The sequence below is a fragment of the Ahaetulla prasina genome, chromosome 1 (genome assembly GCF_028640845.1).
Source record: "Ahaetulla prasina isolate Xishuangbanna chromosome 1, ASM2864084v1, whole genome shotgun sequence".
NCBI lineage: Eukaryota > Metazoa > Chordata > Lepidosauria > Squamata > Colubridae > Ahaetulla > Ahaetulla prasina.
In genome coordinates, this window is record NC_080539.1 from 72,463,406 (window position 1) to 72,489,214 (window position 25,809).

The 25,809-nt window shown below is 40.9% G+C and overlaps 1 protein-coding gene across 3 annotated transcripts in view; it reads right to left on the reverse strand.

Annotated features, from left to right (window-relative positions):
• Window positions 1-1,770: 1,770 nt before the first annotated feature.
• Window positions 1,771-25,809, reverse strand: part of TMEM63B (transmembrane protein 63B) — an 88,079-nt gene continuing 64,040 nt past the window's right edge. For 2 of the 3 annotated variants that reach the window (XM_058191027.1, XM_058190858.1), the window contains 18 exons: window positions 25,260-25,402; window positions 23,880-23,931; window positions 23,604-23,712; window positions 23,133-23,203; window positions 22,581-22,661; window positions 18,457-18,580; window positions 17,635-17,768; window positions 16,292-16,429; window positions 15,870-16,023; window positions 14,020-14,126; window positions 13,218-13,304; window positions 11,606-11,671; window positions 10,673-10,835; window positions 10,412-10,517; window positions 9,046-9,213; window positions 7,306-7,421; window positions 6,363-6,446; window positions 1,771-4,491 (listed from right to left, as the gene is read on the reverse strand). In XM_058191027.1, the coding sequence (XP_058047010.1) occupies window positions 4,327-4,491; window positions 6,363-6,446; window positions 7,306-7,421; window positions 9,046-9,213; window positions 10,412-10,517; window positions 10,673-10,835; window positions 11,606-11,671; window positions 13,218-13,304; window positions 14,020-14,126; window positions 15,870-16,023; window positions 16,292-16,429; window positions 17,635-17,768; window positions 18,457-18,580; window positions 22,581-22,661; window positions 23,133-23,203; window positions 23,604-23,712; window positions 23,880-23,931; window positions 25,260-25,402 (2,068 nt within the window). In that variant the 3' untranslated portion in view covers window positions 1,771-4,326. The remainder of the gene's footprint in view (window positions 4,492-6,362; window positions 6,447-7,305; window positions 7,422-9,045; window positions 9,214-10,411; window positions 10,518-10,672; window positions 10,836-11,605; window positions 11,672-13,217; window positions 13,305-14,019; window positions 14,127-15,869; window positions 16,024-16,291; window positions 16,430-17,634; window positions 17,769-18,456; window positions 18,581-22,580; window positions 22,662-23,132; window positions 23,204-23,603; window positions 23,713-23,879; window positions 23,932-25,259; window positions 25,403-25,809) is intronic. The other variant, XM_058190947.1, reaches the window with a different exon arrangement.

Genomic DNA, 25,809 nt, shown 5'->3' on the forward strand with positions numbered 1-25,809 from the left:
TAGCTTACTGCTGATGCAGGCTGATTAGTTTTAAACTCTATTTCCTATAGTTATTTATCTGCAAGTGAGTCTAACTAAATTGATTACTCAATAATCAGGAGACGTATAGGATTGTATTATGTTAACGGGAGGCAATTGGGGTTATTATTCAGAGGAAGGCTGCAAAGTGCGGGATTTCAGCATGATGACCCTTCTGGGCTACATAATCTAAATAAAAAAGGCGAATAATACAATTGAATTGCATGCCATGTATATATACAGAGCTTGAAGACTAACAAATGAATGTTATTTATTTATACTCACAAGAGCTTGTGAAAGGATTCACAAGGATTGTGAAAAGAGGCGAGAATGCCTTAAATGCTATAATAGCTAGATATCACTTGCTCCAACCTTGGTTCTCACCAGGGCTTCAGAAACAAAAGATGGAGGCAGCTCTCCTTGATGGCCCCTCTGCAAGTCAGAATACACGGAGAAAAAATATTGGGACTTGGGGACAAAAAGAGGGAGCAATTCTTCACTGCCTATCTTGTTGAAAAGAATGAAATTTAAAACAAACAAACAAACCCTTTCTATGCATCTGAGTTTATATGAGAAAATTGGAATTAGCAGTTGTAAACCTGTGTTATTTTTGTCCCTTAATCTTGCTTTGTGTTTACCTTAGAATAGGGCTGTGTACCATCTCCCACCTATCTAGTGCAGCTGTCTTTTCATCCCGAGAACCTCTTTTTTGGTGTTTTTGCTTAGATGAATTCATTTCACTGCCATCTCATTCAGATCCAGTTGGCAGCAAGATTAGGAAGCAACAGACAGCAATGGTAAAGCGTCAAAAGAGTGTTGTGTTCATACTGTAGCTGGCAGACAGCCAGAGCCTTTTAGCCCATAAAAGACTTGGCTCCCTTAGCCGTACTTTCAAGTCAAGAGCCTATTTTGCCTGTGTTGGTTTTGTCCCAAGCTGGGATATACATAGTTGTCAAGTAATAAGAGATCTACATTAGCTTTCAGTTGCTGTAGGAAGGGCAAATGTTTGGGGATATGGACTTCAGACAGATGCCTTTCTTTTCCCCAATACACCACTGATAGTGAGCATTTTGGAGAAAGCGGATAGAACCTCGAAACCATGCTTGGAAACATATTCTGTATTTACTTTGTATTAGCAAATAGTTTTTGCTTCCATCTCATCACTCCATCATGCTATAAAAAGGAGGAAATTTTTTTTGTCGAGGATTTCCCCTCTCCCCCCCCTTTGTATTTTAAATGGCAGAAAAGATATCTCAGGATGTATTGTCTAGAGTGGCAAAATATAAAATGTGGTTTAGTTTGAGTACATTTCATTTATGAGAATGATGCTGGCATTCTTTTTTCTAGGAAATGCACCACTAGCTGTTTCTTCTCTCTCCAATTGTATGAAAATGTTTGCAAAAAACATCCAAGAAATGTTTAGTATAGCACTAGAGAGTGCTTGATGATGATAAATAGTGAGATTCTTCTTCTCAATGTTGAATCAGTATTATGGTGGCAGTATGGAGGGAAATGCAATTCCCAGTAGTCTGCTAACATAAAAGTGCTTCTCCCTCATTAAAGTAAATGCTGTCCAGAGTCACTTTCCAGAATGAGATGGGCGACATATAAATAAAATAAAACAATCCCCATACTGTGCATTCTAACCTTGTTGTTTGTTGCCTGCTGCTTTTCAAACAGCGGTTAATCTTGTGTCTTCCCTCCAACCCACTTTTAGGTAGCATATACACACAGACGCAAACATCATGGAAATATGATAAGTTCCTCTTTTTTCTCCTTTTTTTTACACAAATATGTACAGGGTATTTATACACATCTCTACACAGACAAAGTGCCAGTTAGAACAGAGCTCCCTGCAGGAGGGGGACACCAATGATCTGCACCCAATCCCCACTAGCGGAAGCCAGCCTTGCATTGCAGCTGTATATACACAGATGTCAGATCTCTCTCCGTGTTCCCAGATGGAAGCTGTGGGGCTGATGCAGATACAGCCTTGTTGACTGGGCTTTTAGGAATATGGTGCCAAGGGACCAGGACAGGAAACTCTGGCATGGAACACATACTATTTCTAGACAGCATTGAAGAAACATCCGGGAACAAACGCTTAAAATAAAATCCCATGTGCAACTTCAGCAGCAGAGTGGCTGTTGCACAAAGTGGCCGTGACAGCAGGGGACGAAGGAGAGGTGCTCATGCTCCTCTACCCCTTCCTACCAACATCTAGGAAAGCTCCAGATAAGAAACCCCACCACAAGCTGTGGTCCAGTTTCCAAGGGGTGAAAGGGGTTCCTCAAACTTTCATCTCTCCTCCTTTAAGGGAAATGGGAAGTCCAGCTCTTTCTCCACTTGAAGGGCTTCTCAGTTGGATTCTTGACCATGGGTAGCTTACACCGTTTTGACTAAGCCTAATCTTCAATACTTGTACTTGAGTACCCTGATTTACCAAGTGGCAAGTTTCCATACTCTTGTTTCCCACCTGGCTATCTCGCCTCCCTAAAAAGCTTCAAGCCCCTCTGGCTGAAAATCGAAGCGAGTTAATTGATACCCACCTTCATTGAAAAGATGGATAAGGCCTCTGCCTCTAGATAACATCGGTAGCATTCCTCATGTATTGATTCTGGCAGGCAAAGGGCAGAGTTGTGCAGAGGACAGAAGGCAAAATATTAAGACCGCTTAGCAGCAAAGTACGTCCTTCTGTCCAGCTTTCATTCAGAAAAGGCATTCAGCTCAAGAGAGTTGGTTTACTTTAGCCAATATGCCAGGCAGTCCAGAGGCGAAAGGGGAAAACAACAGCTTCTTTGCCTCCCCAAAAAATCCATCTGAAAAAGCAGGGTCTCTATCCACAAATTCCGATCTCTCTTTGCCTCATTTCTATTCTAAACAGATCTATTTAAAGTGCCCTCGGAAAGACCACTTTTGAAGGAAAAGGCCCAGTAGCTGAATTCCCACCTGGGAAGCAGGTCAAGCAATGGCAACCCTTGAGAGTCGTAAGGTGGCTCTTTAAGAGTTCCATGCAAGGCTGTGGGATCAGTAAAGCAGCTGAGCTGCCTCTTATGGAACACACAGGCAACCTCATGCAAGGGTCCGAGGTGCAAATGGATGAGCTGGGAAACCTTACAATCTTGGGGATTCTGTGGAAACCTTTCCCGGTTACAAATTTAGGAAAACCAACCTTTCTCTTCCTCTCCCTTCGGGAAAATTGGGACAAGAGGAGGGTTTTAGTCAATTTTGAAGGTAAAACAAATGTGCAACGTTGCTGCAGCAGAACCCAAATCACTGTGCCCTGTTCCACATTCAGGGTGGAAGCGGTGGGAAGAGATACTTTGGAGGAGCTGCTTCTCCTGCTGAGCCCTCTCCTGCCAAATCTCTTGCCCCTTTTCTCACCCTGAAACAGGCATTCTCTGCCCTCTCCCCCCGGGGAGCTACAGGGGTGACTAGCAGTTGTTCATTGATACCTGCTGTTAGACAGCATTCTCCAATTATGGCCTTCATTGGGCTGTGTTCATGGCAGCAGATGGCCTCTTCCATTCAATCCATCTTGCTCTTGATAGCTTATTTACAGCCAGCCTTGGAGAGAACAAGTGACCAAGACCAAGGTTATCATAGGGTTGCATCTTGGCCATCTGAGATAAGATGCTTGCTGATGCACAAGCAAGTAGGAAATTTATACACAATTAAAAACAGCTCCGCTTGGCTGGAACCACTGGTTCCTGCCAGGTTCAAAGCCACCCATAATCTTAGCTTAGAAATTCAGTACCTTGATTAAAGCTCAGTCCTCATTGGAACCTAATTCATTATTAGTGTCTGAGACTCTAGAGTTCTAGAGAAGGGTAGCAGTCCAGGGCAGGATGGGCTCTCTGCCAGAATAGATTCTTGCCATTAGAATCTTCTGATGTCCTTGCTTCAGTTCCTCTCCTTGACACCATGAAGTAGCAAAGTCATTCCTTTGACTCCATCTTGGACTTGTAGGGCTTCAGAAAGTGGGAACGGCAGGTAGCTTATCAGAGACTTTCTGCTCCTACTCTCGGTGGGGCGTGAGGAGGAGGAGAAGGAGGGGGAGAGGGAAGGAGGAGAAATGATAGGAAAGACAGAGAATGAAAGTCAAATGGTTTCGCCCCACCCTGGAATGAGCAATAATGCAACAGCCAAGTGAATGGGAGGTGGTGATGGTTGGTGCTGAGCATGTGCTGCTCTTCTTCCCCTTGGACTTTCCTTCTATTGCTCATTCACACATACATATACATACAGTGCACAGCAGCCGTGTCAACTCTCAGGACTCCCCTGCCCCCTCGTGCTTTCCCACAATCCCTAATGATGGACTTCATTTTCTATCAGGCTGTCCTCACACGATTGGAAATCTGTGTCATTAATGCCATTGGGGTTGATGAGATCCTCGTCCTGGGACCCCTGTTCTTCGGACTCAGCCGTGTCACCGTCTGGTGGAGAATCCTGTAGCACCTGGGCAATGTATTTCTGTGGAGTGGACAGAAAGGGGAAGAGGGAAGGACCCGTTAGCTTTCTGCCTGTATGGGAAACCTGGAGGCAAACTATGATGGCTGTGCCATGCAGATGGAAGCTTGAGAGCAATCATGCTGGCATCAAAAAGAACCCCACATAATGTTTTTCTTTAGCATGGGGGTGTGGGGAGAGAAGGACTAAGTGACACCAGAGCTTATGTTATAAATGCTAGACCAGGGGTCTCCAACCTTGGTCCCTTTAAGACTTGTGGACTTCAACTCCCAGAATTCCTCAGCCAGCTCTGCTGGTTGAGGGACTCTTGGGAGTTGAAGTCCACAAGTCTTAAAGGGACCAAGGTTGGAGACCCCTGTGCTAGACGATGTTTGGAGTTGTGCCTGAGACGTCACACTTGACTTCTCATTAAGGATGACCTCACTTTTTTTTAAAGATGACCCTAACTCAAGGCTGAGGAAACTGTGGCTCTCCAGGTATGGCTGAACTACAATGCCCAACAACTACACACCCTGTCCCCGAGCACTGCAAAATATAAAGGATGCTGGGAGCTGTAGTTTAATTAACATCTGGAGAGTCACAAATTCTCTTCTGAGAATTCCAATAGTGAGAAATAGCTACGCGACAACCCCACTGCTTGCTCCGAAGTTTTCCTGCCTTCTATCTGGGCCTTTTGCTTTTGGTCTTTTTTTTTTAAGCAATTCCACAAAAAACTACCAAAAAGGGAAGTATTTCCAACGCCTCTACTTATTTCCAATGCCTCTACAACAAAAGCAGGAACATCTCCACGCTTTGATATTGGAGCAGCCGTTCAAACCTTGCTTCATTTGCAATGGTTTGATCGGCTTCTGCAACATCTCCTAGTTCCTTATCAATGAAACTTCATGCCTCTGATTCTCAGTAGGCAGTAGCAAAGAGAGATAAGTATCCTTGTCCTATGGCAGTAATGAAACTTCATGCCTCTGATTCTCAGTAGGCAGCAGCAAAGAGAGATAAGTATCCTTGTCCTATGGCAGTAATAGGTCTAACAGGACACTTTTCAAGTCAAAAGATGATGCAAACTGTTTTTCCTTCTCTTTTAGAACTGGGAAAGTGAGAAGTACAGAAGCTCTGTATATTTACTAGAGTGCACCTAGGGTTCTGGATCAGCATGGAAGATTTGAAAGGATTTTACAAAACAAATACTATGAAAAAATGGATGACGATGGAAAATGATCACAGTTACAGTAATCTCCTCTCTATTTTCCCTATGTTTAGTAAACGACAACCTATCCATCACAAGTTGCATAAAATAAAGCTGTTATTTGGAAGATTCTTCTAAGCTTTTGGAAGCCACATTAGAGGACGTACATAATACTCTCCATGGCATGACTGCAACCCTTCACATTCCCACAGTTTTTGTTCTTGATAATTCAGGCATCTGGGGCACAGGGAAGGGGCAAAATCATAAAGCCTCTAATGAATCCATGTTCTCATTCCACTTAAAACCACTTTGCACTTTGAAATGATGGCCTCAGCTCTTTCTGCAGCACTTAGAGCACATGCCAATGTGTTAGAGCCACAAAGCAAAAGAGAAAGTGGGGGCACTGACCAGTCTACTTTCACTGTCCAGCTGAGAGACAAAGGCCCGAAAGTGAACAAACGGCACTGGGAAGGGGGCAAAAACTGAGGTTTGCAGGTCCATCATTTCAGACAGGGCCAGTAACAAAGTCTGTTTCCTGCCCATGCTCCTTTGATGCTGCCTGTGTGTAGCCAACCAGGGGGGAACCTGAAAGGTAATCTGTAAACGCCTCTCCCTCCTCCCCAAAGTCAGACATAAGAGGACACAGAACATCTGGTGAGGCAGAGGGCAAGCGGAGGAGCTGGAGACTCACAGCTGATTTAGGGGCCGGAGGTTGACTGGCAGCAGGCCGCCCATTCTCTCTTCCATCCACAGCATCTGCCTCTGTGTGGTCAATCTGGAAGAAAACAGTGTGCCATGAAACAACAGCAAACCCAGTTCTCATTCCCCAAGTCTGTAGTCTGCAGATTGGATACATGTGACTATCTTTAAATGAGTTGGCTGAGAGGGTCCTCAGCTTCCAGAATTTTATGATTTCACTATGATTGTGACACTGTTTTTTGCTTGTTGCCTGTGGTTTTTTTTAAACTCTATATTTATTGTCCAGAATGCAAGATGGATGGCTGTATAAACTGAAGTAATAAATAGAAAATTCTTTCTACTACTTTTCCCGCCATCTACTCTGGACTATTTAGCATTTGTTCTTTCTAGTTTCTTCTTGCAGGACTCCCATAATGAAAGAACCATGCAGGAGGTTCATGTGCCGGTATTATTCTCTACAGAGATTGCTCAATCTTCACATGCATAGCTAACCCATTACTGCTTTTCTTTCCTGCCCTTTAAGAAGTCTCAGAAGTGCATCTTCTAAGACTGCACATGAAAAGACTCTTAATTTCCCAGTGGAAACAGCAAGTCTTTCTCTTTTTCTAGCAAGTGCAAACAGCAGGGACAGGATGTCTAGTATTTTTCCAACTGGGCATAAAGATGGAAAAAACAGAAAACTGCAAGCTTACATTTTTTCCCCTTTCTGCTTCAGTGAAAATACAAGGTAGAAGAGTATACAAGAAATGCTTCTCTCCTTTATTTAGGGTATTTATATCTTAAGCAAATAACTCTGAGAGGCTAACAAAACAGACCACAAAAACAAACATGTAATTAAAAAAAAATAAAAATAAAAACAACACATAAACTTTGAGGCATTTCACACATCTTCCTTGATCCCAAATCCCGCTCCTGAATAGATTTTAGAATGTTACCTTATAATTGTGAGCACTGAGGTATTTGAAGTGTCCAAAGCAGACGTGACAAAGGCAGATCACAATAGTGATGACAAGAACCACGAAAGTAAACATGGACGTGAGAGCCAAGAATCCTATGGAAACCAGATAACAACAGTCAAACTACCCAACATGAATCTGATTTACCCTGCTAGTAACTTTAATTCAACCCTCTCTCATAGCAGCTGTGGCCAAAAGCAGGGGTCTCCAACTTTGGCAACTTTAAGACTTGTGGACTTCAACTCCTACAGTTCCTCAATTCTGGGAGTTGAAGTCCACAAGTCTTAAAGTTGCCAAGGTTGGAGACCCCTGGCCTAAAGGTTAGGGGAATCTGCTGTTCCCTGCTACAGAAAAGTACAGTTCATTTCAGCTAGGCATTCCTGTTTCTCTGGATCATAGACTTCTACGGCTCAATAAGCAATAGAATCTCTTCCCCCCCTTCCCCAAATTGTTTTTTTTTTTTTTGTGATCCACAAAGTCTAATAGCAACTCTATAACAAACCTCCAGAGGACTCCATTAACAGTGCAGGAACTTTGGGGCTATCACAAAGATGAAGGGGGCAAACCATTTGCCTGACATAGTGTAAGCCGCCCTGAGTCTTTGGAGAAGGGCGGGATATAAATTCAAATAAAAAAAAAATATTTACCAAAGCACCAGAAGGCAAGTCAAGAAACAATGGACGGAAACTAATCAAGCAGAGAAGCAACCTAGAACTATGGAGAAATGTCCTAACAGTGAGAACAATCAACCAGTGGACTGGCTTGCCTTCAGATGTTGGGATTGCACCTTCAATAAAGGCTTTCAAGAAGAGACTTGGACAGCCACTTGACTGAAATGGTATAGACTCTCCTGTTTGTGCAGGGAGTTGGACTGGATGACCTCTAAGGTCCTTTTCAATTCTGTTATTCTATGTTCTATGTTGGCCTTTAATATGATCAGAAGTGATACTATATGGGCAAAAAGCAATCCTAAATAAATGTTTTATTTACTCTCTTAAAGCTCAATATAAATGGAAAAAAATGGTGGCAGCATTTCACGAGAAATGGACGAAGGGGTATCAGCAACTGAATCTTCTGTGTTTGCTTCTTCTGCTTTTATTTTACAAAAGTTCAAACACTACATTCTATAACAGAGGAAGAATTCCAGGACATGGCTGAAAACACTGAGCAACATCTGGGTCTAACAACATCTGAAGGTAACCTGGGACACAGATGTAGAAAATATGTGGAAAATAAAAATAATTGTTTCTCAAATGGTAAATATGGTATCTTATGGATCCCTAACTGTTTGGGGAAGTTTTTCCTTAACCCAATTGCCATGTTGGCTCGATGGATGATAAATCAACTGGGCCTATGATTTGCAGTAGCATGCCGCAATGATGTTTGAATTCAGAGTCTTCCTCCTCTCATCCTTGTTTCTTTATATGTCCTAATTCCCAGCCCAGTCCTTTCTGACTCTGTTGTAGTCAGAGTCAGAAGGATACCTGTGTTACAACTTGTAGTCCAAGCTGACTGTTGCAAGTTGACTGAATACATTTAGAATACAGGTGAGAAAAGACACCAGAATAATGGAATCAATTCGCTCCTTCAATTTCTTTTTGCGAAGATCAGAAGGTGGCTCTGTTTACACTGCTAGTATAGCTGCTCACCATGTTGGAAATGATGGTGGACATAAAAACCTAACCCCTCCAAAACCTAGTCCCTGTAAATTTGTCTCACCTGTGCGCACAGTAGAGAAGAAAAGGAGCCAAAAGAGGCATAGAATGGGTGCTGCCACCACCTGATTCACAGCTCCTGAATGAATCTTCTTATCCAGTTTAGCTGGTAGGTAAGCATAATAGAGGTTGTATCTGTCTACCAAGTGCTTCAGTAACATATACATCAGACCTAAGAGAGGAGAAAAAATAATACATTAACTGGATTCTTAATTAAGTAAGGATTGGGGAGCATCCCTTTCTTTAGAAGATACATCAACCAGAAGAAATCAATGCATTTTCTTTATTTTATTTACACTCCAATTAAAAGCAACTTGAAACAGACTACAATTGCATAAATACAACATTTAGATTAAAAACATGCAACTCTCCTCAATCACACACTATTACCATGTTTCCCCCAAAATAAGACCCTGTCTTATATTTTTTTTTGAACCCTGAAATAAGCACTTGGCCTTATTGCCATGCGCTCAAAAGCCCGATTGGGCTTATTATCAGGGGAAGTCTTATTTTGGGAGAAACAGGGCATGATGCCAATCCTCAGGTTGACATTCTACAACTCCATCCCCAGAGGCCCTCCCATAGTCCCAGATCATAACAGTCTTGCAGTTCCAAAGTTGCTTTTTCAAGAGGCAATTGGACTTTCTGGTTTTTCTTTGAAGGCATTTCGCTTCTTATCCAAGAAGTTTCTTCAAGAGCTGAAGAAGAAGCAAAATGTTTTCAAGGAAAAACCAGAAAGTCCAGTTGCCTCTTGAAAAAGCAACTTTGGGACAAACATGACCTGGATGACTGAGAATATCCATAGACAAATAGTCTTGCAGGTCATAAGAATGGATGGGGTAATCCAGCCTGTTTTCTTGGTACCCTCTGCTCAGTGCTCCAGGCAAGGGGGTTACCATTAAGAAGCCTCATCTCTGGGATATTGAATCAAGTCCCACAGCAATCTCTCTCTACCGGTTCTTACTGGATGCGCAAATTCTACTCAGAAAAGGCAGTTGAGGAGATAACTCAAATCCAAAGTCTCATTAATGATCCCTGATGAAGACGAATGTGGCTATTCATACACCTGCCTATCAATATGCTACTAGCTACTGTGTTTCCCAAAAATAAGACCCTGTCTTATATTCTTTTGAACCCCGAAATAAGCACTTGGCCTTATTATCAGGGAGGACTTATTTTGGAGCAAGATGGGGATCCTCTTGCCGTCTTAACCGATTTTCAGCTCTGTCTCCCTAACCCTAACCAGAGGAAATGGCGGGGACCAACTGTGCATGCATTTAAATATTTCCCGGGAGGGCTTATTTTCGCAGGAGGGCTTATTTTTGGGGAAACACAGTACAAGAAAGCCAAGGAGTTGTGATAATACCTACCAAAGGGAACAATGATAGGGCACGTGATGCTATAAGTCATAACCACAGTGAAGACACACATCATCCAGGCATAAGCAGCCCCAAACTGGAATTCATAAGCTTGATGCTAAAAAAGAAAACAGAATTCCTATGAGCACATGGGGGAAAAAAAAAAACCCAGTGAAGATTTTCTGTTGCTTGTTTTTGGTGATAGCCTCTTTACACTTACCTCAGCCTTGGATACCTAACAGGCATTGCTCTTCCCTTGCCTGACTGACTTACCCTTTTGACATTCCTGCGTTCAGCAGCTGAGCGGGCAAGACAAAGCCGAATCATGTACATAAGCAAGCCAGGGATCCGCAGCAAATCCATGGCGTTTCCGATGAACGCAGAAGCTATTACATAGTTCACAAAAAAGGCCCCATTGTCAGGTAAGAAAACGCATCTGGAAAAACAGAAAGGCAAAAGCAGCTTGGCCATCTGAGCCCAATGGGATATGAGGATGCCCAAAGAGGATGATGGTTGGCAACCTTGAATATACTGTCACACCAAGTGTCAGCACTTAGCTGACCTCAGCTGACTTGGCAAAAGCTAAATTACATCATGGAGGACAGCAAGAAATGTATGGGAAACTGGGGGGGGGGAATCATCCTCAATAACAAAGGGAATAACCAATAGATGCTTTATACTCAGAAGACAACCTCCAACAATTTAAGGAAAAATAGCTACTGGGAGGATGAAAAAAGTAAGTGTTGCATGAGATAGTTAAAAAAAAAAAAAAGGGAAAGTGAGGATTGTAATCAGATATTGGGGAGACTTGACTGCCCTGATATGTTCCACCTAGGATGAAGTTGATTAAGTATTATCTCCATGGTGGTCACTATTAGTAAAAGAAATGCTACATAAAATGCACTCTGTAAAAATAGAGAAGTTATTCCCTCCAGAGGAGGGAGCTGAGGAAATCATATAACACCTCATAAAATGAATGTATGGTATTCCATAACAATGGTTCCTCCTTGAGTAAATGCTTAAGGTAGAGTGGCTATCCTGGAAGATGCTTCTTGAGGAAAGCAGGATGTGAAAAGAGCAAATACTATAATTCCTATTAGTATTGTATTTTATTGTATTGTATTGTATTGTATTGTATTGTATTGTATTGTATTGTATTGTATTGTATTGTATTGTATTGTATTCTTAAAACATTTTAAGACTTACTCAAATCTTACGGCAGCTTCAGCCAGGAACTTTTTATCAAAGAGCCAGCGGAAAAACACATCCAGACTAGGCAAAGAAATATAGAAACAAAGATGTAATTATCAAGTGTCAGCACCACTATATGGATCAGACAAGAAAATTAACACCACAGGACGTCTAAATTATTACTATTATTAAAATAGACTATAACAAAATTTTGCAAGTCTGATCATGCTGTGCCTCCTCTCCTTTCTTACAGTTCAGTGAATTCGGAAAACATCTAAGAAAACTAGTCAAAGCTCTGGCATCTCTCACTTTGAAGGAAGACTATCTTGTCTGGAGCTAAAACCCGCCTGATCACCACTGTATTTCTTCCTTATCTCTGTTATGCTTCAAGTCGCCGGCTTCCACCCCAGTATAAAAAACAGGATCATCAAAATTACACCTACATTTAATGGGTGCCACTGTGAAATTACGGGAAATCTGTTACCCATCCCTTTATGAAAATTTTCCGATATTTTGATATGCTTTTCATTTAGCAGCCTGCCTTTCCTGATAATCCAAAATATTATCAACTTTGGAAAATGTTTAAATTGGTTTGGGTCAATTTGTTTTTCTTTTTTCTATAGCGCCTGTTTAGAAAAAGGATTTGGGATATTCTTAAAAAGTTATTCAAAATCATGTTTCCTCTGATTACTAATGGGAAAAACCAATACAGAAATTCAGATGGTGGGGGGTTGTTGGTAAGTTATACAGCCTCAGATGATTTGTTGAAAGCACTTTTGAAACTTCACATTCGGAGCAATGGACTGGAAGTTAGCATATAAAAAATTGGAATGAATTCAACACAAGCAGCACAGGAAACTTTAAACACAGGAGAGGAATTATCTCTAGAAGCTGAGAGATATCGATCATATTTGTAATAGTATGTGAGGAAGACGTTGAGAAATGGGACAAAAAATGATGCCTAGGGAGCAATTACAAAATAGAGCTACAACTCTCAGCTGTATAATAGGCAGAGAAAGAGGCTTAGAAGGGATCTTCCAAAATTTCTCAGGCTTGAGTAAAGCTTGAGATATGTACTTTCAGATTAGCAAGGTTCTTTTAATGTAGATTTACAATAAAGTAACAGTAGCTCCTCTGTTGTTGTTTTGTGTCTGTCTGGGAAGGCTGACATTATTAGCTGATTTGAAACAAAGTCATGAACCAGTGACCAACTGCAACACATTGTGGAAATGTATTGCTAAATAGAACATTATAAAATACCTTCTGCTACTTTTTTTAAGCAATAGCAATAGCACTTAGACTTGTATACCAGTTCACAGTGCTTTACAGCCCTCTCTAAGTGGTTTACATAGCCAGCATATTGCCCCCAACCATCTGGGTCCTCATTTTACCGATCGCGGAAAGATGGACGGCTGAGTCAACCTTGAATGGGTGAGGATTGAACTGCTGGCAATTGGCAGAATTAGCTTACAATATTGCATTCTAATCACTGAGTTACCACGGCTTTTTCCCCAGTTCTATATCTTCAGATCAATGTAGGAGATTTGATTTTTTTAAAAATGTTTGGACAGTAGCAATGTAAGTAAAATTGAGTTTATTGTTTGCTATTCAGTACCCTAGTATTTACCTGCTCAGGCCCAGTGATGGCAGCAACAAGACCATGAAGATGAGGAAAGTGTAACACTTGTGCATGGTTGTCCTGTTCTCTCCAGACCTAGTGACACAAAGAACATTAGTACATTTATAGTGTATATCGTTATTTCTAGTAGCTTTTCAGAAAGAAAAGCCACATGATGGTGAAATACAATATTTACTCATGTACTATTATTTGGTCTATATAATTGTGCAATGTACAATACAAATAAAGAGTAAAACACATAATAACTATACATTATAATGATGCTAAGCAACAGAGCAAGATCCTTAAAAAGCAAATCCTAAAGAAAATGTATTTCTAAAAGACTAATAATATTGATATAGAGCTGAGTTTCAAGTTATCTTATGAGTGATATGAAGAGATGAGTATACTCATACACAAAAGACTTCTTGTGAATCGAACATCTTATTATCAATATATTTACTTCATATCTAAAACTCTCCATTTTGCATTTGCAGGTATAGATTGAACACAGCATTGCAACAAACCATGTTTCAACGTATAGATCAATTGTATTTTTTCTTTTTTCAAAATATGCCCAGAAGGAATCCTTATTACAAGATTACCTTGTTATTTACTCCAACAGTAAAACTGAAGAAAAGTTGATAGCCTCTCTTAATTTTCTTTTCAGAGGTTATACACAATGTATAAGTCCACAAAAATAATTTTAAACTAAAAAATAATTCAGAGTATGATTTTGTGGTTGAGAGGAAGAAAAAATAATAAGCAAGAGTTAAATTCTGATTAACTTCAATTTTATTTTCCATCTTACCTAGTCCAATGGGCTTCAAAGAATGCTGAATAATACACAATTGTAGGAAGCAAAGCAGAGAAGCACCACAGTAACAGAGTAGGGAAGAATTGGGTGATGATAGGGTTCTGGTAAGAAAGATAAAACAGTAATTTACCTGTTCCAAGCAACTTGTAGAAAAACATGGAACATTACATTTCTAGATAGAATTTCCTCTCGGTGTGATTCACAGTCCCAGTTTAAAAGGACAAATCAGAAGATACAGAATAAGTTTGTAGATCTTAGCTCCCCTCTCACAATATGCAAACAGAAATCCTGAGCCATAAAATATCTAAGAACTCCAACTTTGGGTGACAAAGTTATTCCACATATAAATATGAAGCGATTTCTGCATGCACATTGAAACCATACTCTATTTCTTACACATAAGGTTTTCAAATTTACTGATGGGATATAGTATCTTGTACTTGCCTTCTAAAATCAGGTGCAAGGATGCAGAACTGGTTCCAACAGCACTTATTTCTCCCAAACTACGATGGGAGGATAGAGGACACTTATCTTTACAAATCTAGTATTGATCAGAACAGTTCCTATATTTGTCTATTGGAAAAATATGAGATCATCTCCTATTTTAGGATCCCACTCTACTCATGAACTATGCTTACTTATATAGATTACACTTTAGAGTTTTACAACCAGATGAAGATCTAAATTCAGACCCAGGATTTTTTTTCCCCTAGCAAAAGGAGAAAATCAATATATCAGTTCTGCAATCCAGTAAAATGTGTGGATCTTTTACAGTTTTGGGATTTTAATGGCCATAAATGCAAAGCAGATTCAGTCTAGAGGATCTGGCAGAATTCCCAAGCCTACTTTAAATTATTTAAATGCCAGCAGATGAATGACAGCGTTCTCCACTGAAATGCTCTTAATGCAGCACATTAGTGCTTAAAGCATATATGTACATTGATGTTTGAAGGTTAAAGGATGCATGATAATATAGTTCCATATATGTATTGCTAAACCAGCTTGAGCATATTTCTCATTGTTATTTGAAAAAAAACCCAAACCAAACTTGAGTTCAGGAAGAATTTAAAAATCACTAGTAGAATTATAAAATCACTAGTAGAATTAGAAAAGAAGGGACGTGGTGGATTAGTGGCTAAGATGCTAAGCTTGTCGATCGAAAGGTCGGCAGTTCAGCGGTTCGAATCCCTAGTGCTGCGTAACGGGGCAAGCTCCCGTTACTTGTCCCAGCTTCTGCCAACCTAGCAGTTCGAAAGCACGTAAAAAATGCAAGTGGAAAAATAGGGACCACCCTTGGTGGGAAGGTAACAGCGGTCCGTGCGCCTTTGCCATTTAGTCATGCCAGCCACACAACACAGAGACGTCTTTGGACAGCGCTGGCTCTTTGGCTTTGAAACTGATAAGCACCGCCCCCTAGAGTCAGGAAGGACTAGCGCATATGTGTGAGGGGAACTTTTACCTTTAATACTTATGACCCATTTATATTTATGACCCATTAACTAACTCTAACATATCAGCCAAAAACAGCTCCTGCAGTCCTTTAACTCTGATTATCACTGCTAACAATACAGATCCCCTTATGTATCCTTGCCATTTCACTGGTTGCAATTACAGAGTGATTTCTGGCAGGCTCTTCCTCTGTTTTCCTTTCAAAAGCCAGATACTGAAAGATCAGGCTCAAATCCACAGAAAGGTGTGTGTGTGTGTGTGTGTGTGTGTGTGTGTGTGTGTGCGTGTGTGTGTTTGTTTCTGAACTATGCTGAAATAGCTATGCTGTTTTTGCCCTAAACTTGGCAGGACAAGAAAAGATCTTCATTATAAGCCTCATATGGTCAAGTTCTTACATTCAGGTATTCAACAGGCTTAGTGACATTGAACTTGTCCATTGTGGTGATGATAATGGCAGGTGTGGTGAGAAAGAACAGCAAGATGAAGAGCACCACATTGATGATCAGGCAGCGGAACCACCAGAAGAAGCCACGTATTGAGAGATGCTCCCTGGAGGAGAGACAACACAAAGAACCTCTTTTAAGTGTGGAAGAATCCAGTGCCAATTATGGGAGGTGGGACTGCATTTTAGGATGATATCCTAAAGGCCACCCTCTTTATTGCTGAATCCCACTTTAAAAAGCTGTTCACTGACAATATTACCAATGGCCTGAACCCTTTCTAAAGTTCCAGTAGAAGGATCCCTCTTATTGGCACTCTCAACATACCTATAAGAAGCAAAAAGACTTGTTGAGTTCCCCTTTTTAGCCCAACTTACCAGTAGATGTTCTGAGGATCAGGTGCATAGGAGACTGCCCAATTTGAAACGTGGAGAGACTCGCTGCACGAAGACGACTTGGGCTCCCCACGACACTTGCAGCCCTGGCACTTGCAAGCATTGAAGTCTTTTAGGATTCTGGAAGGAAGTCGAGAGGGAATAGATAAGGAAGGGATCAAAGCAGTGGTGAAATCTGAACCGGTTTACTACTGGTTCGCTGGCTGCGCATGTGTGCTCCATGCACACGCGCACCACACACCAAATGTGAGATACGCATGTGTGCAGTGCATGCCAAAAGGAGGCATGGAGTAAGTAAAACAGCGCGTGCGGGGGTGGGGGGGTTGTGATCAGCTGTGGCGCACAATCTTTTTTTTTACTTTTAAAAGCATTTTTTAAACAACCTATTCGGCCAAAGTGGTTGTAAAAATGCTTTTAAAAGTTAAAAAAAAGGCTCTGACGATTGCGTGGCTCAGCTGGGCATGGACGGGGGGGATGGGGGGGCGGGGATTTTTGCTACCGATTCTCCGAACCACCCGCTGCCATCGCTACCGGATCAGCTGATCTGGTCCGAACCGGGAGCATTTCATCCCTGAATCAAAGGTCTTTATACATTTTTCCGATATAACAATAGCTATCAACCCATTTAAAATATTTTGTTAGAAATTAGAACAAAAAGGGAAAAAAAACCCATGATTTAAGAGAGAACTTCAGAAAATCATGAAGTTTGGAGGTGTTGTGTAAAAAAATCAAAACATCCCTCTCTAATTCCTTCCTTGTTCTTCCTCCCATTCAGATTTAAGTTAATGAAATAAACTGGCGAAAGTTTTGAAGACCATTGGAAACTGGATTGTAGAATTTGGAGCGGGTCTTAAAATTGCAATTATGTCCGATTGTGCTTGGACTAATTAACACACACGTCTATTATAGAACGACATAGCACTGATGCTTTTAAGTGGGAATCAGATATTTCTACTGAAGATGGGTTTTTCCACTGAGCATTAGATAAGAGAAGTTCTCTGATGCTTCTTTCAGAAGCAGCAACGCTTGGAGTTTGCCATTTTTATTTATTTATTTAGCATATTTATATAGCTCACACAGATGTGACTCCGGGAGAGGTATAAACATAGCTACATAACAATCTAAAAACAATCAAACATAAATAAATGTATAAGAAACCCAAGATTGCGGGCTTGCCACTTGTCCTCACCACTGACCATCTCTTTATTTGTGAATATCTCGGGGACTAAGATATTGGAGATCTTAGCTTGTCTAGTTTGAGGTTTTCCCACCTTCTTCTTTTCTGCAAGTGAAACATTTCTCCAGCCTGACTTCCATGCACTTACATAGCTGTTATGGCCTCATTGTGGAAAGTCACAAAGGCCATGCCCAGTGGCTTCTCGTTGACTTTTTCCTTTTCCTTCTTGTAGTCCTCCTTCAGCTTCTCCTCCAGTCTGGTGTAGTACTCAATGGCTTCCACCTGCATAAATATCCACAAAGCAAGAGCCTTAGTCCCAAAGCGGGTATCCTACATCAGGGGTTTCCAACCTTGACAACTTTAAGCCTGGCGGACTTCAACTTTGCTGGCTGGGGAATTCTGGGAGTTGAAGTCCGCCAGATTTAAAGTTGCCAAGGTTGGAGACCCCTGAACTACATCATTAGCCCGACAAACAACAATGTCGCAATTCCTCAGTAATCTGCCCAAGAAATGAGAATTACTGATCACCTTAATATTTTGATTTCACAGTCCATTAAATGCAAACCGTTTAAGAAGAAGTATGTTAGTGGGCAAATAGTTGCCCATTAGCTTAGGTCTGTTGTGGGAATAAAAATGGGATAATTAGATTCTGATCCATTTTGATAAGGACAATTTTGTTTGAGATAGATACAAACTCTCTGTCATCAACTATAATACACTGAATAATCAGCAACTGAATTTGATATATATTTATGCCCAGAAGGTTCTAGTAATGGCATAAAACAAGAAGATGCCTTAGCAAAAATAGAGCCTCAAGTTCTGGTAACTGATCTCAAATTATTTTCCCTGCATACACAAGCAATAAATGTCAGAAAGTGACATCAGCTCATGCGAAAGAGCTTCTCTTTTTTAATGCTATTTCTTAGCACCATCCCACAGTCTCTTGTTATTAACCAGCCCTTCTTTGTACCTCTTCACAGCCTTTGATAGCGCAACAGCAGAGATGGCCACAGGGCTTTGGGTTGATCATTGAGGGGGTGTTCTCCTTGCTCTGCAAATTGGTAAAGTAGATTTTTCCACGTTCTGCTTTTTTTCTGAAACAAAATGTTATCAGAAAAACAGAAGTTCAGAACAGGTAGCAGTGATCATTGCAAGCCAAAGAAAGCTATGCACAGGCTAAGTGTGGTGAGACAGCAAGATTTCATTGGCATTTATCTGCAGGTACTTCTGTTACAGTAAAATGATCCCACTAGTCTCCAATGTGCCAATACAAAGTCCTGCGCTTTAGCGTCTTTCCTTAATATACAACCTTCAGTGTGGAAACAGAAAGCTTTTACCAACCTGCATTTACAGCAAGCAAATGCCATTGTGCAAACCAGCCAATTTTCTGGCATCCCAGCTCACGAAGGATTTTATGTGTGCTGGGAACTGATATTGGACGATTTAATTCATTTCATTTTAAAATGTTAGCTTTACCCAACTATTATGGAGCAATATCTGGGCACTTCTAAAACTAAATAAAAATATGAAATGTGAAAGGAAAACAGTAGTTCCTATTTCAATGAATTAATTAACAGAGAAAGGAGTGGTTTATGTCATAGAGGGCTCCTAGTTGAGAAAATTCAAATACTTTAGCCATCTAATGAGAAGGAAGGACTCACTGGAGAAGAGCCTAATGCTGGGAAATATTGAGGGCCAAAGAAGAAAGGGACGACAGAGAATGACGTGGCTGGATGGAGTCACTGAAGCAGTAGGCATGAGTTTAAATGGACTCCAGAGGATGGTAGAGGACAGGAAGGCCTGGAGGAATGTTGTCCATGGGGTTACAATGGGTCAGACATGACTTCCCGACTAACACAACAAGAAGTAGTTGAGAAAATAATGTTTGGATTAGATTAAGGCAGACTATTGTGATGACATATGATGCAGGTATTTTCTCATTTTAAGATTAGGTTCAAACTTTTTTATTGTACTGTGCTGGTTTTAGTATGTGGTCAGTGATTTAACTTACAATTAAATTTTATTTTATTTGGGTACTGCGTTTTCATTGATTACATATGACTTTATTTTTGATATAGTTTCGCCAACTAATTCATAAACAAATACATTCCACTTTGTTACTGGATCTCTAATAATGACTGGGAAACCAATTAACCCTTTATAGACCATGACATTACTGTTATTCTGCTTTCCGGGGTAGCTGACAAGCTTCATTATAACTAGAAAGATAAGCACAACATTGTTCAGGAGAATATATCAAATTCATTCTTCCATTTTGTTGCATCCAGTATTCTCAATAGTTTCTGAATTTGAGTCTACACTCATAGATCAAAATCACTATCACTTGATTTTGATTAAGAATTCTTGGGGGGGGGCACAGTGTTTAGAATGCAGTATTGAAGGCTACTTCAGCTCACTGTCAGCAGTTCGAGTCTTACCAGCTCAAGGTTGTCTCAGCCTCCCATCCTTCTGAGGTCGGTAAAATGAGGACCCTGATTGTAGGGGCAATATGCTGACCCTGCAAACCGCTTAGAGAGGGCTGTAAAGCACTATGAAGCAATATATAAGTCTAAGTGCTATTGCTAAGTGCTATGTCATTGTCAGCCCTTGTGATAAACCAGACATGAAAGCCAAAATCATGAATATTAAAACTAATTTTACAGTAACAGTAACAGAATCTTGCAGCTCTGAATGTGCCTTCCCCTCCTTGCCTTTACCTAAAGAGAACTAAAGAAGTTAAACCCAAGAGATTATATTCCTGCTTCGGACTGAGATTTCTTTGGACCATTGGCTTTTCCTCCTGTTGCTCAGGATTAATCTCACTGCCTATTAGAGCCCTGTAGTGGAATGAACTGATTGAATATATTTGCCCTATTTGCTTTCCAATACTCACCCAACTGTATTTTGCTCTTTATATCCTAACACTGTCTACCAGAACCAATGCCCTTAATCCCCACCCTGAATACAAGATTCATTATTGAGAATACTAAAAATGGATAAGGATTTTTACTGCAGATGTCACCTTGGACAACAATAGCAAAGACTTCCACAATATGGCACCCTCCAGATACATTAAAATTGAAACTCTCCGAATGCTTCTCCTCTGCAAGTTAATTGCTCCCAACAGTGGTAAGGCAATGTGAGGGTCACATGTAATTGGTTCTGACACCCCTCCTCCTTTTTGTTCTACTTCCCGAACTTCATCTGACTACAATACTGTGGTATGGCATAATTTTACATCACTTTGAGGTAAGAATCATTAAAACCATAGCAACCCACACTGCATATTGGACATTAATACAATTGAGCGCGTCCAGAAATATTTCGACAGTGAAGCTGTCGAAGTGCTGTCCCGGTGTCTGGAAGCCGTACGGGTCTGGATGGGGAGGAACAGGCTCAAACTTAATCCCTCCAAGACGGAGTGGCTGTGGATGCCGGCACCTCGGTACAGTCAGCTGCAGATGCGGCTGTCTGTCGGGGGTGAATCATTGGCCCCGATGGAGAAGGTACGCAACTTGGGCGTGCTCCTGGATGGTCGGTTGTCCTTTGAAGACCATTTGGCGACCATCTCCAGGAGAGCATTTTATCAGGTTCGTCTGATCCGCCAGTTGCGTCCCTTCCTGGACCGGGATGCCTTATGCACAGTCACTCATGCTCTCGTTACCTCTCGCCTGGACTACTGCAATGCTCTCTACATGGGGCTCCCCTTGAAGAGCACCCGGAGACTTCAGCTAGTTCAGAACGTGGCTGCGCGGGTTATTGAGGGAGCGGCTCGGAGCTCCCACATAACACCTATCCTGCGCAGACTGCACTGGCTACCTGTTGTTTTCCGGGTGCGCTTCAAGGTATTGGTTACCACCTTTAATGCGCTCCATGGCTTAGGACTGGGCTATCTACGGGACCGTCTACTGCCGGCCTCTATCTCCCATCGTCCGCACGCTCCCACAGAGAGGACTCCTCAGGGTGCCGCCAGCCAAACAGTGTCGACTGGCGGCCCCAGGGGCTTCTCTGTGGGGCTCACCCTGTGGAACGAACTTCCCCTCGGACTTCGACAATTACCTGACCTTAGGACCTTTCGCCGCGAACTTAAAACTTATTTATTTCGTATGGCTGGACTAGCCTGATTTTTATCTTTATTGGATGGGTTTTTAAAATTTTGTGATTTTATGGGGGAGTATGTTTTTTAACATTTGGGCATTTAAATTAGTTTTTTAAGGGATGTTTTTAATTATTGTGTGTATTTGTATTTTATCTGCCTGTTCACCGCCCTGAGTCCTTCGGGAGAAGGGCGGTATACAAATTAAAATATTATTATTATTATTATTATTATTATTATTATTATTATTATTATTATTATTATTATTATTATTATTATTATTATTATTATTTCAGAAGAAGAGTCCTTCACTCCTCTGATCGCAACAAAATACCTTATGCCACCAGACTTGAAATTCTGGGTTTAGAAAATTTAGAACTACGCCGCCTTCGGTATGACCTGAGCATAGCTCATAAAATCATCTGCTACAATGTCCTTCCTGTCAATGACTACTTCAGCTTCAACCACAACAATACATGAGCACACAATAGATTCAAACTTAAAGTGAACCGCTCCAATCTCGATTGTAGAAAATATAACTTCAGTAACAGAGTTGTTAATGCCTGGAATGGACTACCAGATTCTGTGGTCTCATCCCCAAATCCCCAAAACTTTAACCTAAGACTGTCTACTGCTGACCTCACCCCATTCCTAAGAGGTCTGTAAGGGGTGTGCATAAGAGCACCAGCATGCCTATCATCCTTGTCCTAATGTTCTCTTTAGTTGTATTCATTTTATGTATTCAATTCATGCTTATACTTATATATATTATTTAATGTGTATTTGACAAAATAAATAAATAAATAAATAAAAGATAAAATAAATAGCAAACACCAGAGAGTTAACATAATTGAAGCAACAAAATAAATCCCAATGTTTCTCATAAAATCCCAGAAAACTTCCTGCTCGCATATGTGATCCAGCTATTCTCAATTTTTATCATACTGCTCATTGCAGCCACCAGCCCATCGATGTTGAGAAAGCTCCAAGTTCTATACCTTTCTGCATCAAGGAACATCAGCCGGGCTACATCATAACAGGGCCGGGCTTCCAGCACTGTGCAATTTGCATAGGCCTCCCTGCAAAAAAAGAAAGATGCCCAGAGAGGCTTATTAGATCCCTGATGAATGAGCAAAACTTCAAGGATTCTTACTGAAGATTGTGGTTGTGCTTCTGATCCTGAAAAGGAACAACACCCTTTGCTTTTGCCCTTGAAATGTTTTCTTTCTAATGTGGGGGGGGGGGGGAAGAGGAAATGGAACATAAAATTAACCAAATCCATCATTTCTACTATGTAGAATAGAAATTACTTTTATCTAAACCAGCCCTTTATTGTATTAATGGGGAACCTGCCGCCTTCTAAATGTTATTAAGCCACAATATCCCCATCCTGTTTCCTGGTCAGGAAGCCTGAGAGCTAGAATCCAAAAACTTGAGTTGTCACAGGTTTCTTATTCCTGTTTGTTGAATTGGCTACAATTGTATGTTTAAAAAATAATAATAATACCAGTGCTTTTTCTCCTTGACAGGATGGAAAATGAGAGACTTACTCAAAATGCTTTTTGATTTTTTCAGGTTCCGCATATTTTGAGATGCCATTTATGAAGAGAGTCCGTTTCACCTGGAACAGATATGAAGCATCAAATAAGTAAAATAATATTTCTTCCCAAACAAGCTCAACTCCTGGAAACTTAATGAACATCTTTATGCAACGTTCTTCAAGGAACTGCAAGTCCCACATCCTCCTCATTGGGGGACAGATATTAGTCAAGTGACAATGGCTCTTGATGAGAGACATTCATTAAAAGTTTTACCTGGAAGAACCTTCAAGAAACTGCCTTTAAGGGGAAGCTACGGTACTTTAAAGTATATCTGGTACTTCGTCTCCATCTCCTCATCAAGCCTTTGTGGAGGAAAAACCCCAAGAGAACTAACATTGACCTGGCCTATTCCCAACTCCTTTTATTTTCCAATGGAATAGTAGAAGGTTGACAACTGGTCCAGGGCTCACTTAGACTTACCAAGTCATCCTCCTTGTAGCGCATCTTTGAAGTGTGGCGACGCATGCTGTACACGGTTAACAGCAAATACAAAAAGGCAAAAGATGTGTGCAGCCATAAGAGATTATTCCTGCCATAAGATTAAAGAAGAGAGCTGAGTTCAGCCACTGCTAGAGGATGGCTCATTTGGCTAAGGACCAACTCATGTGACTTCTGGAGAAGTTTTTCCTAAAGGCCATGAATAATATTTCTTTGTCCACACAGAATCTCTTGAAACACTTTAATGATCATACTCACCCAGAATTCAGGTTAGCAATAGTTGTTCTGCCAAAACTGTAGGGGTTATTTTCTGGACAGTAAAAAAAAGAAGGTGGAAGGGAGAGAGAAGAGAGAGAGGAATGAACTAAATTATTGACTCATTTTTTTAAAAAAAAAATTGGTTTGTTTTTATCTTAGAGGTTCCGCTACAGGAAAGTGTTAGGCCTGTGCCAGCTGTAACTTCCCAATGTGGAATTACTCTCCCATTCACCTCACATCTAGATAAACTGCTTCAGTATTTAAAGCATTTCCTAATATTATTGAGAAAACACTTCCTCCAGTCCAGATTGTTCTTTGTAGGATACTTTTTTTTCAATTATGAAGGAAAGCGAAGTATTAAGAGTTAAGAAAGTAAGTTAAGTAGTTAAGCATTAAGTAAGCTGCATGTGTATAGGAAAATTTGGGGGATGCATACTGCCATAGCATGTCCTCAATCCAATCCAATCTAAACATCCCTTGTAAAGTAAGGACAGGAAGACAAAGTATCTTGTTTTCTGATCTCCAAATTCAGCAAGGTACTTCCAGAAAGCAGAGTGTTGGTTGCAGTGTCACTGAAATGATATGTAAGAATGACATTGAGGGAAGAGATGGTATCTAAGAAATTATCAGATAATGATCAGACCCCAGTGGCTTAATGGTCAGAGGAAGAAACTTAGAAATGACCAGCCTATAGTTAAGAATGGCAATAGAAAGTTTCTACTTTCAGATTTTCAAGAGTCTGTTAATGTGGCCCTTACAATAACATAGAATTAGTTGTCTAGTCATGTTTACTATTTGGTTTATCCGGGAAAGTTATTTCCATATTGTGGAACAGTCTCCTAATGTTAGGTCTTTAAAATTTACATAAGTCAATGGTTATGTTTTATTTCCATCTTGCTGAGCTGAATCTTTAGAACCATTCCTATTCTGCAGCTTAGTGACCACGATGAACAAATGCTTGGAAGAAGCCATCCATGTCTTGCAAACTATCACATTTTCTTTCTTATCTCTTAGCTTAAGAGATAATATTTACAAGTACCATAACAAATTAAATGCAGAGTGTTCTTGTTTAGCCAGCCCCTTTTCCAGGTCAGTTGTCATCCTCTGCCCACTCAGCATGCTTAGCTCTCCTTGGCTGTTACCCTAAATATTGTTTCTACAGCTGCAAATCTTGGTGTTCTTCCAAGCTTGTTGATGCATTGATGGCATTGCTCAGGCTAGATAGAGCCTAGATGAGGTTTCAGAGGGAAATCTGTCCACTTGCATGTCTGAATCACTTCTGCTGTTTTGGCCCACAGAGCCAATAGCAGAAACCTAGGTCTCAGAGCTGAGTGTGATCTCCCCACCCAGCAAAGTTCACACAAAATTCCCTCCACTTACCAAGAAGATCTCCTGAGAAATTCACTGGCAAGACAATTCCCACAGATAGGACACCTACGGCAACTAGCAGCCCAATGATATGCCGCTGGAAGGAGAGGTAATGGACTGCGTCTGCCCCACACTTATCCCTGATTTCATCATCCCTGGAAAAGAAAAGAAATTGGGTAAGATTTGGAATAGCTTGGGGACTCTTGGGACTAGTCAAGAGTAGTAGGCATATGCTCTTTGAGTTTGTCCTTTCTGAAGTAGGTAATTAAACATCTGGCAAGCAGTGGGCTATCTACTCTCAGTAGACTGGAAACAGGGAAGGTGGTTCCTCAGACTTACTCTCTCTCAGGAGACTGGCAAATGTCAAAGAATGGTAATTGCTATGAAAATGGAGAAGGTAGAGTAGATCACACCAGGATGTAGAATATCATGCTCACTGGCCTTCTTTTCCCTTCATTAAAACACCTTTCCTTTCTTCAAAAATTGTAAAGTGGTATACAGTAAAAATGTAGAATAGCAGGATAACAGAATTGGAAGGGACCTTGTGGGTCTTCTAGTGCAA